Here is an 18,470-nt window from a genome sequence, read left to right as displayed (position 1 = left end):
ACAAGTTTTATTCATTCACATGTTTCTCTGTATGTGCTTTAGAAATGATTAACCAAATGGCAGTTCATTTCTTTAATTTTTCATTCATTTCTAAAACAAATGCAAACTAGAAATGTGAGCGTAACAGGTGAAATGGGCTATGTTTTCATAATCTAGTTGATTTACAGGTTGAATTGTACACCATAATCTAATTTATCTTCATCTTGTATAACAGAACTTTAGCTTTCAGTGAGCCTCTTATTTGCCATTATTGGCTAGTGATTTTGTTATCTCTTCTAATTGCTTGCAGCCCCTCCAAGCACTATTTCCCTGCAGACCTCCCTAAAATGAATGGAGGAAGCAAGAGACCAGGCTAAGCAGGCAGTAAAAAGTTGGCCAGTTTTCAGTACCCTCGCATTCTTTCTCCATGTCTCTAGAATGCATGTCCCAGTGTGTCCTTCACTGACCTTGTGTTTGTTTGTTTACTATATTTGTTTCCTCTTTTGCAAAGTCAGTGTCAACCTCTTAGACTCTTAAATATAATAGAGCTGATTTGTCAGTTCACATCTTGATGGAAGGGTGTTGGCAGATCTTGCCAGAGCCAAGATGACAGAGATGGCTTCCGGAAATCTTGTCTATCAGTCTTTATTTTTACTGTGGCATAATTCTAAGGCTAGCAAAACAGAGTTCATAATGTGCAGTCAGAATTCATGACAATCTTCACATATACCTTACTTAAGTATGAAATCTCAGAAGAAAAGCATGCATTTTGTCTTCTGCTTTCAGGCTGTATCTACTGCAATATGAAACAACATTTGGATTTTAATCAACAGAAACAATATGCAGATCACTATTAATATTTTGCATGGCAATATTTGATTTTGTACTATGAACTAGCATCAGTCTGTTTAAATGATAGGGAAGTAGTAACCCCCTGAGAATGTTTACAACAGGTATAGCTCTAGGGTTCTTCTGTGGGTAGTCATCCTAATCAACGAAAGAGATAACTGAAAGTGATTATATTTAGGTAAAGATAAAGGTAAACAGACCCCTGACCATTAGGTGCAGTCGCAGATGCCTCTGGAGTTGCGGCTCTCATCTCACTTTATTGGCCGAGGGAGCCGGCGTACAGAGTGTGCTGTCAAGGCCGTCTCATCTGCAAATGGCATCTCTCGGATAAGGACCCACCACACTTTTGTCTTGGTGTGGAGACATGCCAGGTTGAAGGCAAATGAGATAAAAAAGGCCCCAATTCCTAGCAATGGCAGATATTCTCCAACCGTAATGCATTCTTCTCCATGCAGTTGTGCATAAGTAACTTTACTTGAGGACATAAAAGCTGTATGACCAAATCTCCCTGCTACTTTTAAAATGTCTTAATTCTTTACAATGTATTTATATTGATTGATTCATCTGACATATTGATTCATCTGACATATGCAGGCTAGAGAGAATTTTTTTCTTCTCTTTTTCCTTTTGTGGGATAACAAAGCCTTCCTTAAAAAAAAAATTGCAGGCTGGACACTCACAACTTTTCATTCATGGAAAATAGCTGCTCTTTTAAAACTATCATTTTACCTAATTTTGATTGTTCACGTATACTTTCAAAGGAAGTGTGCCCTTTCCCTCTAGCTAAATTACTATCATATCCAACTTGTCCACTCCCTTAATAGATTTCTCCAAATATTATTTCAGTAACTTTTTTTTACAAACAGTGAACTTTACAAGGGATTAAGAACAAAGCTTGTATATCAGCAAAATCATGGGGTAGAGTTCTCCTTGAACTTCACTACATAAAGCTAAAGGTTTAGAGTTGAATTTTTGAATGTCTGTTGAAGAACATTCTGTGTTGCTAATTGTGCAACTTTCACCTCACCAAATATTCATGTGTTGACTGACTCAGTAGAAAAAATGAGTTTTTAGGTCAAAAACTTCTTGTCTTTCAGCATTTTAGCTAGGGCTGCGATAAGTCCTGATTTTCCTGGAACCAGCCTTTGAAAATTGCATCCTGGATAATTTTTCAGAAATCAGCAACGGGGGTTAAATCATGTCAAAAATGCCTTTAAAAATGATTGTAGCTTTACTAAAAAAAAAATCTCAAAAACTTTGGTTCCCCTACAAAGAAAACCTCAACAACTGTGTCCCGATTTTCACTTTTGCAGATATGGCGACCCTAATTTTAGGCAACTTTGCATTCATACTTTTATTTGCTCCTGATTTGTTTACCTTAGAAATATAAATAAGGCCTTCCAGTCATTTCACATAGAAGAGGATGTTCTGAAACATTCTTATCAGAGGATGTTCTACATCATTTCTCTTTTTGGCATATCTATTTATAGTTGCTGATTTCCTAACACAAAGGACATAAGGACATGCAGAAGATGAACACAAATGTTTAGGCGTTCTGAATTTGTCATCTATTATCGGGAAACAGTACAGACACAATAAAGGGACATAGCAATATCTGACAGGGCTGAATATGATGTTTGCTTGAAATAATCCCTTGTTTTACATGTTCTTGAACAAATAGGAAAAAACCCCACATTTTGGGGGGCGCGCGATCAGTGTACTGAAAAATATTGGCACTATTTTTCATACATTACAGTTAAGCAAGTATTTCCTACACAGATTATATCCATAAAGAGAAATGTTTGGTATGAAATAACTGCAATTTAAGCAATAGCCTACACACTATCTCCATCTTTTATCTTCAGTTCCTCCAACTTCTTGGGCTATTCAGATTGCACCTTTGTAGTGTAGAGGTAGAGTTCCCAAATTGTGGTCCATGGGTACTTCATTTAGGTGGCCTACAACATGACTATAAAAAGACAATTGAAAAATAATTCAGCAACTAGCACAGTATATTACAATTGCTACAAAAGGCAGAAAACTTGTTAGGTGGTCCACCAAGACCCTCATGTGGTCTGTCAGGGGCAAGGGAAATCTGGAGCCACTGGTGTAGAGGCCATCATGTGGATAAGCATATGAACCTTACTTGATCTGCAGAATATGTTTGTCAGCTGGAAAAAGCTTTTCCCCAGGCAACATCCAAACAGGCATGTGGTCTTTCCTTCACTTAGCATGTTGAACCTGACAAAAAAAAATCTTCTCCCCCATCTACTTAATTTTCTAAGCTTGACCAGATTCAAACTTCGCCAATGATAAGTGGGAGAAAGTAGGTGATAGGCAAAACAAAAAGGGGAAAAAATGCATGGAACTCTATCTGCCCTCCCCAAACAAACATGAACTAGAAATGCAGACACAGAGCGTGCGCGCACACACACACACACAGAGAGAGAGAGAGAGAGAGAGAGAGAGAGAGAGAGAGAGCGCTTGGTGGCATTGGTGATTACTTGGACTGGTTGTTGCATTGATAGCTTTTCTTGTGCTGGATGAGCAGCACATCCAACCACAACAGCTCTATTCACATGCTGAGTGAATACATGGGGATCACACTCAGGAGTAGCTATACCTTCAGGGTTTATGTGAAAGGGCCCTGCCACACACATAGACCCACTATACCCAGTCGAGAACTCTGGCCAATATGGGTTACAAATCCAGTGCAAGCAGATTCCCTTAAACTGGGTTGGTTGTTTTTTTCCTGGTTGATTGCTGCCTCTTCCTGCATGCATGGGAGAGTAGTAACGTTAGTTTCAACATGTGAGTGGAACCTACAAAAACTGGCACCATGGGAGCATGGTTAAAGTCCCCCCATAGGATACATAGGTCATGCATTAATGATGATCCTGAAAGTTAAGGTACCATATTTCGTATCAGAGTTTGTTATTGCCAGTGTATTTGATTGATCACAGTTTCTACAAAACCCTGGATTTGATCCAATTTATTTTACATCACGTTTTGTTAAAAATAAAAAGAGCCCCCCTCTCAAACCTGTTGGGTCACTCCAAACCTCTGAAACTAATTTCATAAGAGATTACAAGATGAAAGCTACCTATCAGTAGTTATTTTAAAAATAAAAAAGTGATATGCTATTTCTCAAGATGCTACTCTAGATGCATTTTCACAGCTTACAAGAATTTGCTCAGTCCCTGGAAATCTCATTTATTGAAATGACAATTGTTCTGATGAAGCAGATCTACTCAATGTCAATTCTTTACACATTTACATTGCATGGAAAATTTTGCATCCTCCTCTTGAGTACCAGTCTTGTGCGCAGATAAGTAACACAATTGAGGAGCCAGAAGGCCTGACAGTAGTAAATGAATTGGATAAAGAGAAGAAGCTGAGCAGAGCCTAGTTTGAAAGACCTATTGTGAATGTGTCCATAATTTCATTTCAGCTTCAGCAGTAAATTCTTAATTATGTTTTGCAGGATATGAACGATTACTCCCCAGTATTTAGCAAACCTCTGTACAGGGGCATGGTTGCTCCTGATGCAATCAAGGGCACGGTTATAACAACAGTTGAAGCTGAGGATCTGGACCCTCCGGTAAGGAAAACAATTTTTTTTTCTTAATACCCTGCACCCAGGAGAGATTTCTTTAAAAGCCGCATAAGTGCCCTTAATCCTCTGAACAACATAAGTGATTACTATGATTTATTTTTATTTATTTTAACCCAGCAGTGGCTCCTATGCATTTTTATGCCAGCCTATCCTCTGGCTTGAGCACTTCAATTATTGTTCTCAAGACGGATAAAGCCATAATGCAGAGTTCTTTTTTACTTCTCCCCAGCTCCCCAATGCCTCCTCCCTCCCTGCTCCGCTTTCTTTTTTTATGGAACAATTTATATGTGAAATCCTTATCAGGGTTTAGTGTGTTGATGATAAACAGGAAAACGCAAGGGGTGGGCCTGCATTTGGAACAGCTTTCTGGCTCCAACAGAAAACAAAGCAAAACTTTTGAAGGGCTGTTATTTCCTTGATTTGCTGTTATTGTAAGCCTCCAAGCATGAAAAGTGTTGTGTGTGTGTGTGTGAAGAAATAAAACACTGCATTAAAAAATCCTTTTGTTAATATAATGTAAGAATATAGCAGCGCAGATTTGTTGGAATCAGTTTTCCCAGCAGCATCTGGGTTTCAGTCTGGCATTCGATTGACAGAGTTGTATTATATCCCATGGGTCAACTCTGATTTGTTGGTCAAAGCACTGATCTTAGAATCATAGAATTGCAGAGCCGGAAGTGGTTATGAGGGTTATCTAGTCCGACCCCCTGCAATGCAGGAATCTTTTTGCCCTGCGTAGGACTCAAACCAATGACCATGAAATCAAAAATCTCATGCTCTACCGACTCAGCTATCTCACGTTCTAGGGAGCTTAAAGGGAAAAGCTCAGTAGTTGTCAGACTGGTCAACATTCACAGGGAATATGCATGTATTCCCAGTCTGTCACTAGTGGGAACATGACAGTCCCATGCAGTGCTTTTTTTTCTAAAAGAAAAATGTTTTGGGGTACTCTCATTTTCCTACTCATATTGAAATACTGCCCCTCAATGAGGCCAAACTTAGATTCACAAAATGTTTAGGGGTATACGTACTCCTGTGTCCCCCCAGAAAAAAGCACTGGTCCCGTGTTATAGGTGCCTTGGGCAAATTTCATGTAGGAACAATCCCTGCCTCTGGGGGTGGGGGACTTTCTGCAAAATAGTTACTTTCCCCCACTGGTCAGAATCTAGTTGTTTTCTCCTAGTAGATTGTATCTCTGCAGTCTTCAGTAATCTCCTTCTAACTATGGACAGTGACCACAACATTATTCCAGGTTACGCAAATGGTTGAAAATGTTGGCAGAGGATGGGAAAGAGAGACTCCCCTCTACTCTCCCTAAACATCTTGTTACCAAAGCCAGCAGATAATGCTGTTTTTAAAAGGGATGAGTGTTTTGGGGTTTTGTAGCACTAGCCTTTTTTGGATTTAAGGGATTTCCTGAGATCTAATCCATAGAGGAATTGAAGTTTATCTCATCACAGGAGCCTGTTTGTAGAAGGGCTCTGCATGATCAACACCATGTTTAATGTAGGTATTAGGATACAGCAGTGATTTATCTTGACTAGCATTTCTGTACAGGGACCGCGAAAAGTGCTACTGTGGCAGTAAGTTAAAAGAAGCCGCAAAACAGTCGTGAAAATGTTAATTTTCCTCTTTGCTATGAAATCCTAGCTTTTGGCAGAGGGTTGTGGACATCTTCAGCATTCCACTGAATACTTAATCAAACATGTCTCTAAATGGGCTTTAGAGCTGGCAGTTGGAAGAAGCCATTTATGCTATCTAGTAATTTTTCGTTGGCAAAGTGCCTTGAGCTGACATTTGTCCCATCAGTTTGAGAATAAGTGAACTTGCCCATTATTATTGTGCTTGTCCCTCCTGTATCTTCTCTACCTCCCTTCACATTAAATTCTAGCATAGTCAGAGTGGCATTTTTTATTGTCTTTAGAGGAAGATGGTGGTGGGCGGGCGGGGGAGTGCTTATTTACTGCAGTGAGCATAATGCCACTGAAGGACACCAAGTAATTGTAGCCAATCTTATCAAAACCTGCTAAGCTTCAAAATAGTCATTCAATAGCAGTCTATTAGCAGGGGGCGAAATAGAGCCATTAGGACAACCAAGGAGAGTGTGTATAATTTTCTAGCTTTATTTATAAGTAAATAAGCCTGGAGATGAGGTGTTAAGGGAGCCTCGTGGATACTTTATTTACACATTCCTGCTGGCAAAGCAGGAAAAATACTTTCCCTTTCCCCTTTTTCATACCATATTGATGAGTACGATTTTGGAGTCTGCAGGGAAACACAAATGATAAAGATCAGATAGTTTCCTCAATTATAGCTATAGAGCAAGGGTTAGGAACTTCTGGCCTATGAGCCTGGGATAGGTCCCAAGAAGGCCCACAAGGCCATTTCACACAAACCATAACCACTTCCCATGTTCCAGATATCAGGTGTGGGGCAGGTAATGATGTAGCTACAAAGGAAGAATTGGGAACTTAAAGTGAGCATCTGATTATTCCTTTCCTTGCTGTTAGCAGTAACGGCACCAGGATAATATTTGACAGGGACCACAGAAGGAGCAAAGCATATTTATAGGTGAGTGAGAAAGAAAACTAACAGCGTATGTGAATGACAGGTGAACAGAAATGAGGGGCAGGTTGGTGGGACAAGCTCCTTGTTGGCACTTGCCCACCTGTCTATGTTTTCATCTGCTTCCCTATATCTGTTTTATTTTCTTTGAGAATTTTTGGTGGGGGTTGATTTTCATTATATATTGTATTTTTAAACAATGTTTTGTCTGTAAACCATGCACGGAATAATTATTGATGGCCAGTTACATAATTTCCATTGTTAGGCTTTTAAAAATGCAATATAAAAGTTAAGATTCCAAACTGCTCAAAATCCAGTATTACAATATAAACCACGCTAAGAATTAAAAGTTAATGATCTTGTGAAAACTGCAATAAGAAGTGCAAAAGCCAAGTAATCAGAAACAAGCGTAAAATAAAGAAAGGAGGCTGATCAAATTCATTTATAATCTAGATAATTAAAACCAAAGTAGCAGGCAAAATACATTAACATGAAGGAATAAACTTTCGTAAGTGCTTGGTCATCTAGTGAGGCAGTTAGGAACATCTCAAGGCAAAGAGTTTCCAAACCTACACCACTCACCAGAAACAACTTTCATACTCATTCCCAGTAAGAGAGAGAGACCACCCAGTCTAAAGGAGAGTGAAGTTATTCCCACATGTTTAAAATAGCCCTGGCCGTTGCCTTTGCTGTCCACCTAAAGCAGTGACACCCAAATGAAACTAAGACATTCACACTTCAGAGAGAAAGAGAAGCATGCATTTCTGATGTGGATTTCCAGTTTTTAGTTGTGGTTTGCAGGGAGCCTTCATCACGAAGGCCCCTTCCCCAACATCCTCTTCTCTCATGTATGGATCTACCCCTCTCTTACATTGTTGCTGTCAACCATGGTTTAGTAATACAGTGGTACCTCAGGTTAAGTACTTAATTCATTCCGGAGGTTCGTACTTAACCTGAAACTGTTCTTAACTTGAAGCACCACTTTAGCTAATGGGGCCTCCTACTGCTTCCGCGCCGCTGGAGCCCGATTTCTGTTATCATCCTGAAGCAAAGTTCTTAACCTGAAGCACTATTTCTGGGTTAGCGGAGTCTTTAACCTGAAGTGTATGTAACGTGAAGCGTATGTAACCTGAGGTACCACTATACATTTGAACTGACACTAGACCCCTGAACCAATATTTGTGAACCCGCTTCAAACCCTTATTGTGGACTCTGGTTTTTTTTAGTGTTGCTTAGATTTGGCAAGGTACAGATGTAATGCTACTCTATGGTTTAAGTCTGACCAGTTAAGGGAAAGGACATTTTTGCAGTGTAGGTTCTTTGGGTCGATTCCTCATTTACAAACCAGTGCTTTGAACTGAGGTACCGCTCTGGCGGGAAGGTAAACAGCGTTTCAGTGCACTGCTCTGGTTAGCCAGAAGCGGCTTAATCATGCTGGCCACATGACCCGGAAGCCGTACGCTGGCTCCCTCGGCCAGTAAAGCGCGATGAGCACCGCATCCGTGACTGGACCTAATGGTCAGGGGTCCCTTTACCTTTTACTATTAAGTCTGTGCTGGGCTGCTCACTGTTCCATAGACACTATAGCTTGGGTGTAGGGGGGCGTGTATGGATACAATTCCTTTTGTGACACACTAACCACACATTTTTATTGTAATGCTTGTGGCATTTCCATTTTTAATGCTTTGGAAGTTGAAGCTTTGAAGCCCTGATCTTTGATGTTTATGCAAGGAAGTAAATCCTATGGAGTTCAATGGAGCCAATTGCCATTTAAGAACACATAACATCATGCTGTTAGTTAATATAAAGATTCTTAATCTGGCAGCACTCACCCCTTGAAAGCATTTGTGGAGGATGATAGTGGTAGCCTTTTTTATGTGCTAAAGCACATCAAGGCAATGCATAGCTTATGTCTTTTGCTTAGCATAGGATATAACACCTCTCCTGGTATAAATGTGCTCCAACCCAGGGTTCTAAAATGTTTGATGTTCACAACACAAGCAAGCATGCTTTCTGAATGACTTGAAGCAACATAAACAGATAATGAATGTGACAGATAATGAAAGCAAGTTTATTAAAATAAAATAAAAAATCCGTGTTAAATCTTCCTTTGATGATCTTTGTCAATCAATTGCAACTTTGCCAATAACTAGAATATCCTGGTGTTGTTGTTTTCTAAAATGATGGAAGAAAAGTAGCTTCCTCAGAAATAATGATCTCATGCCAGCTTTATGAATTCAATAACTAATTACCTAATGTGCTGATGCTTAATGATAATTGTAGGTTTTAGTCATTGGAACAGAGTGTGATTGTTGCTATTCTGAACCACATTATCTGGGTTTGAGTAATTTCTTGCTAATTATATTTTGTAAAAACATTATTAAATCAGGTTTCCGCCTGACATTAAGAATATAATCGTCTTAGTGCCTTCTGATCTCATTGGAATACCTTATGTTTGAATGATCTAAAAATTACCTATTCCAGTAATATATGATTTCTTAAATTCTGGTACATTAGAAGCCCTTTTTAGGTGTTCACAAAATGTACATGTGCTCACCCTACCCTCAGTATGCCTGTGTATTCGGGTTCCACCCCATCTCTCCTGACATGTAAAAGTATGCAGTAAAATGTTAACTGCTGAGGAAGAACCAGTGGTTGAGCACCCAGCATGCATGCAGTGGGTCCCAGGTTCAGTCCCTGGTATATCCAGGCAAAGCTGGGAGGGACCACTTCCTGAAACCCTGGATAGCTGTTGCCATTCAGTGTAGACAATTCTGAACTAGATGGGCCAGTGGTCTGACTCTAGGCAGCTTCCTACGTTTTCTCTCAGACCTTCATATTCAATGCACAAAGAGAAGAAGTACCAGCAGTAATAAACCAATGAGAGAACAAATGGCCTCTTTGGAATGCCCTGTAGGAAGCCATCATGTGCCTTCTATTGAAATGTTGTATCATTTCTGCAAGCTGAGCCAGAGCCTGCAAAATGTTAATCAGACCCATCTTCCAAATACTTTTGGGGGTTGCAATTCACCACAAGGAACTGATCAGAGTTCTGAAGGCTCATCACATTAACTCTGGAATTGTTAGAAGAGAGAACAAGTTGCTTTCCATGTCTCCTGATCTGTCTCTTTTCTCTTCTATATATGCGGTAGAATTTCAATATATGGAATTACTGCCATTCTTTGAGTTGCCTTTCTCAATTTACACCCATGCGGAATGGAAAGTCATATATAGTTTGATTTCAGAGCCTCCCGTTAAGCAGCATTGGATGGTAGTTCTCTTTCCCCTTCCTGGAAATGGCATGTTTAGGATGTAATTTATTTTCTTCTGAGGCTGCAGTATCACCGACAAGGTTTGATATAGTGAACTTTAACATGTAAGTCTAGAAAAAAACCATAGTGCATTGATTTAGTTTACCTTGTCTGTGATACAGAATTCAGGCAGCTGATTTGCAGAAGGCTTATATGAATCAACCATATAATAAGCAAACTTGCAGAAGCCAAGTCAAGTGGGAAGACTTGGTGAATAGTCATCATACCTCATTATGGCATGCAGGAGCCATCTCATGAAGCAGAATCTCTTCTCCGTGAAAGAAAACACAGCTAAATTTGTACTCCGTGAAAGAAAACACAGCTAAATTTGTACTCTCTGTGGCCAGTGTTCTTTTGATGTTTTTGTAAAAAAAGAAGAAAAGCTCAACAACAATAAACAAGGTCTCCATAACAGAAGGAAATTGCTCAAGTAAAATTTACAGTAATTGATCTGCCTAGTATTGCCTCTGTCCACCACTGACATAAGGTCCTCAGAACGTTGCCCAGAAGGTAAATGAGGTCCTATAGAATGACATAGAAAAGCCACACATAGAGGATGGAAACCACTGAAAAGCAAAACAACCACACACAAAGACATATGTGTTGCATAGCTTGCATATACAGTTGCTTCAGCAGCTCCTGTCTCTAGGACATATTGTTTATGAACTTACAGTAATTAACACACATACCTAAAAATCCTTGTAATCAGTTTTGTATTCTGATTTACAGGAGATGGCATGGGGGGGAGACTCTGCAAAATTGTTAAACATTTGTCTTTCTATTAGCTCCTCTTGCTACTAATAATTTTAGTATGTTTTTGACGGTGTGTGCAGAATTAATCAAATCCCGGGGCTTTACCCTTCTGATGGGACAATAATTCCAATCTGCTTCTCTGAGGATTTCTTGATGACAGCAAAAAAATTCCCTGGTGGCTGCAGTTTCTGACTGACCTCGAAGCATCTGGCACCTCACATGGTGACAAGAGAATGCGATGTCAGGAATGGCGTGTTATGTTTTAGTGAGGACAGGATATGACAGTGATGAGGTAGCACACGTTATAATAGCTATTCCTGTGAGGATTTTGTAAATAATAAGATGAAAAGTGATACAAAAAACCCCTCTCAACACTAATTTTCCATATGGAATGTAAGCAGCATATGTGGGGCCCATAAGTGTCAGTGGTGCTAAACAAACAACTCTGAAACTGAAGCGTTTGTATGAAAATCTGGTTCTAGATGTGACTGAGGAGAAAGTGAGTTTCATGGAACCATTCATCACCCATGAACTTGTAGGGGCTTTCAGGGAGACTGTGAGAAGTTTCTAAACTTGCCAGGGGAGTACCATGTAGGTCAGGGGTTCCCAAACTGTGGTCTGCAAGTCTCATAAACCACATCTATGAGCTTCATACAGGTGGTCCACAAGATGTCTATAAAAATGCAATTAAGAATCATACAGTATCTCTAGCATCTACAATGGCTACAACAGGCCAAAAAAATCATTAAGTGATCCACCAAGAACCTAGAGCACTTTTCAAGTGATCCGTGGGTTGGTGGGGGAGTTTGCGAACCACTGGTGGAGATACAATGCAAGAGAGTGTTCCTGTCATTCTTTTGAAAAAGGGTTTCTGCCTTTCATGCACAAGTGAACTTCTATAAGCAGGAGCAGCCTGGTGGCTTTCCACACTGAGGATAACCCAGTGGGAACAACACTGTGCCATGGCATAGCATTTAATAAAATAAAACGTTGCGTGTCCCAACTCAGCTGTGATTGTTCTACAAATATTGGATCTGCATATGACTTTTAAAACTCGTTCCAGGCCCTTCCAGTGTGCCAGCTTTATGATACCTATTCCCTATAGATCCCATACCTGGCTAAATGGTTGTGTATTCTCCAAATGTGTACTTCAGCATTCTCTGTTATGGCACGAAGGGGGCACATTCCTCTGACTGCTTTCAGCAAAATGGTTTGGACTTGGCCCTCCCAATCGCCTTTCTCTGTTTCACCTCCATGATGTGAATTAATGCCTGTGTTGTATTGGGGGGGGATATAAAGCACCCTGAAATCAAAACAGGGATGAAGTGTCTGTGACCTTCCAGGTGTTGTTGGACTAGGTAAAGGTAAAGGGACCCCTGACCATTAGGTCCAGTCCTGGCTGACTCTGGGGTTGCGGCGCTCATCTCGCTTTATTAGCCAAGGGAGCCGGCGTACAGTTTCCAGGTCATGTGGCCAGCATGACTAAGCCGCTTCTGGCGAACCAGAGCAGCACACGGAAACGCCGTTTACCTTCCCGTTGGAGTGGTACCTATTTATCTACTTGCACTTTGAAGTGCTTTCGTACTGCTAGGTTGGCAGGAGCAGGGACTGAGCAACGGGAGCTCACCCCGCTGTGGGGATTCGAACTGCTGACCTGATTGGCAAGTCCTAGGCTCTGTGGTTTAACCCACAGCACCACCCGTGTCCCTGATGTTGTTGGACTACAACCCCCATAATCCCTGGCTATTGGCAGTGCTGGCTTTGGCTGATGGAAGTCCAGCAGCATCTTGAGAGCTATAGGTTCTCTGTCCCTAAAATAAAGCAATAAATAAATCAGTGAATTGGCTGGTTGGTTGGTGGTCATGCTCTATATGATTCACTTCCAAAATTCACGATCAGTTTTGCAAAAGAAACAAAAGGTTGTCTTATTACCTAAATGCAACCAGATTCCATTTAAATGTCTACATCTTTCTTAATAACACAAAACATCAAATACCAATTTTCACTGACGTTTTCATTAACATGATTGGTTGCCACAAGCTGCGTTTACTAATATGATGCAAAATAGTTTTGTTGTTATTGATCACATATTCATTGATGCTTGCCATCTCATAACCATCAATAAGTATAACAATGAATTTACTCACAGGGAAAACAGCACAGGGATAATAAAGATTGAAAACAACTAAACCAGTTGCTTACTTACAAAGGGAAAAGTAGAAAATTGCATCAGTAAAGGTTTTGCTTCACGATCCAACTGACACCTCAGCTGAATAACACGAACGCCGGCCCTGGCCTGGTGGAACGCTCTGTCACAAGAGACCAGGGCCCTGCGGGATTTGACATCTTTCCACAAGGCCTGAAAGTTGGAGCTGTTCTGCCAGGCCTTTGGTTGGGGTTCAGTCTGACTCCCCTTTCCCCCACAAGAACTTGCATGAAAGTGGCCTCCCAACTTTTTCTCACAGGCTCATATAAGATCAGCATAAACAGTTGGGCCTGGTGAGCATTTAAGGTCCCCAACCCTAATCTGTGGCTTACCATCTGACTGGATTTTACTCTGATCCTGATCTGATTTCAGGATGTATTTTAATTGATTGCCTGATTTTATGTTAATGTGTTAAACATTTGATGTTAGCTGCTCTGAGCCCGGTTTTTGCCGGGGAGGGCGGGGTATAAATAAAAAGTATTATTATTATTATTGAACATATTAGTGATAGGCAAACCTTCCCATTGCATGGAATAGGCATTGGCATGGACTCCCAGTTTTCCTGCATAATGTGAGTTTCGTACTGCTACCATTAGAATCCAAAGGGAGTTAAATTTAATTCACCACTTGCCACTCTTTGTTTTAGAAAATACCTCTAGTATTTGCCTTATTATCTCAAGCCCCCCCCATAGCATACTGCAGACCACAGTATAACATTAGTACAAGTGGTACATTCAACTTAAGAATTATGAATATAATGAGATACATTAATTACAGGTGTTGCATAGTTTCAGACTTAAAAAGCTCTTTTGCTTGGACCAGAATATTTCAAAATGGACTGAAAGTGTAATTCCGTTCTAGTATCAGAAGCCTTGATAATTTTTGACGAGGTGACTTCCCCCATGATTTTTGTGTTGTAAATGGGTCTCCAAAGTAACATCCCTTTGTCGTGAGATCAGTAACCAATGTGCTAAATGTTTTTCCCCTCTGTGGCCCTGGCTCTTCCTTGTCAGTGGGCAGGTTGCTGTTGATCCTGTAGTTTTGACTGTTTTTTCCCCCCCCAAATGCCAACATAATAATATTGGGTTGTGTTTTAACATTTAGGTTTTCTTTTCCAGCCCATGCCGTATACAATAACCAACGTGTGTTTTTCTTATAGGGGACACCAGCAAGTTGGGTGAGATATAAAGTGGATGTGGTCCAGTTCCCTTACAGTGCAAGTATCTTTGATGTCGAAGAAGATTCTGGACGTGTGGTTACTCGTGTGAACCTTAATGAAGAGCCCAGTACATTATTTAAGGTAATAACATCCACATATGCACTTTAATATGTTTTTGCACTGGAGTGGCTATCCCCCAGCCTGAGGGCTCCATCACACTACCTAGCATTTTTTTCTGGTCTTCCACAATCCCACTGAATGGACGCAAAAAGAAAGACAAATTAAATCAGAGCCAGTGCTGGGTTTTCACTAGGGATAAGCAATCACAGATTCTGCTGCAGTGTCTCCAAGCTGCTCAGTTTGAAACAATCTTCAATTAAATCAGAGGGATCTACACTCAGGCAAATATGTATAAAATGAGGAAGGGGGTGCCTGCAGTTCTTATTCTTATTCTCTTTTACTTTTCCTTGTTATCAAAGCTTTGTACTGACAGTTGCTGGTTGAGGAGATCCATTAAGTTAATTAATGTTTGCAACTCCGTTTGCATTTGTCTGTTAGGATTTCAGTTGATGCTGCAGCTTTAAAAGCTCAGATTATAATGCATCATTTTACAGAAAATCGAATTCAGTGTAATTTGCGGGATGAGTGTATATATATATATATGTGTGCTTTCGTAGATTTTCACGGGTACAGGAATGCAGGTTTTGGTGTCCTCGGGTGTCTTCCCGTGTAAAAGTTGGGGTGTCTAGGCGACGTTTCGACGAGGTCTCACTCGTCATCTTCAGGCTGGTGCTTTCGGCTTCTTGTTACTGGAACAGAGCAGGATCTCAGTGTTTGAGTTCTTATAAATACTGTTGAGGGGGTGTGGTGTATAGCCTCCAATGTTCTGGGCAGAGAGGAAGTTCCCAGGCTAGTGTGCCTTTTCTTCTTTTGTTCCTTAATTACTTGAGGGATATCCTGAGTGATTTCTTGAGTGATATCCTGAGTACCACTTAGGTGGGTCATTAGGTGTGGATTAGTTGCTAAAGTCTTTGTGTCTTGACCTCTTGAACTTTGTGAAGAGTTTTTCTGAGAAGATGGCTATACTGCACTTAGTTGTGCTCTGGCTTGGCTTCGTGTATAGGGGCGAGCTGTGGTTTTGTGGCTTGTGTCAGCCAGATCTGTGTAGGGATTGCAGGGGGGTGCAGCATCCGGAGGTGCCTCCATGGTTTGGCTACTGGATGGTGTCTGTAATTTATCTGTGGAGAGGGTCTGGGTTTGGGTCTGGTGTGGTTGATTGGTGATGGCGTTCTGTGTGCCTCTGGATCTGGTGTCAGTTTTTGTGGGGAGGGCTAATTTCCAGATGTCTGGCAAGCGGGATGTGTCGTCACGCTTGTTCATGTTGTGAGGGTGTTTCTCTATCTCGATGGCTTCCATGATTATTCTCTTGTGGTGATGTTCCATGTTAAAGAGCAATTTGGAATCTGCAAAATTAATTTCGTGTCCTGTTTCTTTCATGTGTTGGAAAAGAGAGGAAGTTTTTTCTTCTTTTTTGACGGCATTCTTGTGTTCTGCGATACGTGCATTTATTCGTCTGTTTGTTTGTCCAATGTACGTGGCTGGGCAGACTTTGCAGGGTATTTCATAGACCCCTTGGTTTTCCAACTGGATTTTATCCTTGGGGTTTCTGAGGATATTGGCTATTTTTTGGTTGGTGCAAAAGGCTGTTTTGATATTGTGTTTATGGAGGATTTTGCTAATTTTATCTAATCCACACCTAATGACCCACCTAAGTGGTACTCAGGATATCACTCAAGAAATCACTCAGGATATCCCTCAAGTAATTAAGGAACAAAAGAAGAAAAGGCACACTAGCCTGGGAACTTCCTCTCTGCCCAGAACATTGGAGGCTATACACCACACCCCCTCAACAGTATTTATAAGAACTCAAACACTGAGATCCTGCTCTGTTCCAGTAACAAGAAGCCGAAAGCACCAGCCTGAAGATGACGAGTGAGACCTCGTCGAAACGTCGCCTAGACACCCCAACTTTTACACGGGAAGACACCCGAGGACACCAAAACCTGCATATATATGTGTATATATACGCCTGGCTGACAAAGACCACTTGACAACTGAGTTACAGAATCTCTCAAATGTGTTAATTGCCAATGGATACCAGCAAAACAGGGTTACGAAGCTAATCCAAAAAGAAACACCCCCCAAAAACCAAGACACAGAAGAAAACAATGGCATGGCCCTCCTGCCTTATATCAAGGGCACTACAGATAAAATTAGCAAAATCCTCCATAAACACAATATCAAAACAGCCTTTTGCAACACATGAAAGAAACAGGACACGAAATTAATTTTGCAGATTCCAAATTGCTCTTTAACATGGAACATCACCACAAGAGAATAATCATGGAAGCCATCGAGATAGAGAAACACCCTCACAACATGAACAAGCGTGACGACACATCCCGCTTGCCAGACATCTGGAAATTAGCCCTCCCCACAAAAACTGACACCAGATCCAGAGGCACACAGAACGCCATCACCAATCAACCACACCAGACCCAAACCCAGACCCTCTCCACAGATAAATTACAGACACCATCCAGTAGCCAAACCATGGAGGCACCTCCGGATGCTGCACCCCCCTGCAATCCCTACACAGATCTGGCTGACACAGGCCACAAAACCACAGCTCGCCCCTATACACGAAGCCAAGCCAGAGCACAACTAAGTGCAGTACAGCCATCTTCTCAGAAAAACTCTTCACAAAGTTCAAGAGGTCAAGACACAAAGACTTTAGCAAGAAATCCCTCAAGTAATTAAGGAACAAAAGAAGAAAAGGCACACTAGCCTGGGAACTTCCTCTCTGCCCAGAACATTGGAGGCTATACACCACACCCCCTCAACAGTATTTATAGGAACTAAAACACTGAGATCCTGCTCTGTTCCAGTAACAAGAAGCCGAAAGCACCAGCCTGAAGATGACGAGTGAGACCTCGTCGAAACGTCGCATAGACACCCCAACTTTTACACGGGAAGACACCCGAGGACACCAAAACCTGCATTCCTGTACCCGTGAAAATCTACGAAAGCAAATATATATATATATATATATATATATATATATATATATATATATATATATATTCCCTGAAGAAAATACTAGTTCAAGTTATGATAATTAATTATTCTTCTCTGATATGTTGGGTTAAAGCAGTTCCTTTTTAATCACACATTTTCTTAATTGAAAAACATGCCAGCAACCCCCAAAAAGGTATCTCAATGAGTCTGTGTACTTTAACCCACTCATCTGTCTTCTTGAAAAACACCATCTGCTTGCCATGGTTTTCTAGCTTATTTGCTTATATGTGTGTGTGAAACTATGACATAAAGTGAAGTCGCTTCATTTTTTATAAGTAGAAGGAATGTGTTTAATGGGTTTTAGGCATCTTGATACCTCTGCTTCAGGAAAATGTTGCCATGAATAATCCATTAAATTATTCTGGGACCATCAAAGATTGCAGACGTGTACCTTTCAATAATTTAAGTTCCAATCCTAAATATTCTTACTAGGGAGTAAATATCCACAGGATTGTATGCTTAGTAGGAAGTAAATAGGCGTAGGATTGTACTGCACATTAGTTCTAAAATAAAATTTTGAGAAGACAGAATGATACTAATGTTAAATCTCTTCATCATTTGCATCTATGTAAAAAACACTAGAAACCAAGTTTTGAGATACAATAATGCCAGTATAATTTACACACATTATCTTGTTATCCTAGTATTTGCTGTCTGCAGTGATTCAAATAATTGTGCTCAGGAAGTAGTGAATGTAAAATTGAATGCTTTGCTTCAAAAATGTAATAGACTACAACAGATTTTGCATAAGCTCTTTTACACAGAGCTTCCTTGCCCACAAGAGCTTCTCATTCCATGCCAGTGAAGACTGCAGATCTGCTGCCTCCATTACAATGAATTGGGTAGCCTATATCAACTATAGTGTATATATGTATATTGTATATGCCATGGTTT

The 18,470-nt window shown here is 40.6% G+C and overlaps 1 protein-coding gene across 18 annotated transcripts in view; it reads left to right on the top strand.

Moving 5' to 3' along the window:
• PCDH15 (protocadherin related 15) overlaps window positions 1–18,470 on the top strand; it is a gene marked incomplete at its 3' end in the record, with an annotated part of 626,354 nt that overhangs the window by 511,052 nt on the left and 96,832 nt on the right. For all 18 annotated transcript variants that reach the window (XM_081912931.1, XM_081912944.1, XM_081912932.1 and 15 more), the window contains 2 exons: window positions 4,313–4,429; window positions 14,439–14,579. In XM_081912931.1, coding sequence (XP_081769057.1) covers window positions 4,313–4,429; window positions 14,439–14,579 — 258 coding nt within the window. The remainder of the gene's footprint in view (window positions 1–4,312; window positions 4,430–14,438; window positions 14,580–18,470) is intronic.

Source organism: Podarcis melisellensis (genome assembly GCF_964234715.1).
Source record: "Podarcis melisellensis genome assembly, chromosome: 5".
NCBI classification, from domain to species: domain Eukaryota; kingdom Metazoa; phylum Chordata; class Lepidosauria; order Squamata; family Lacertidae; genus Podarcis; species Podarcis melisellensis.
This window is presented reverse-complemented; position numbering and strand designations above follow the sequence as displayed.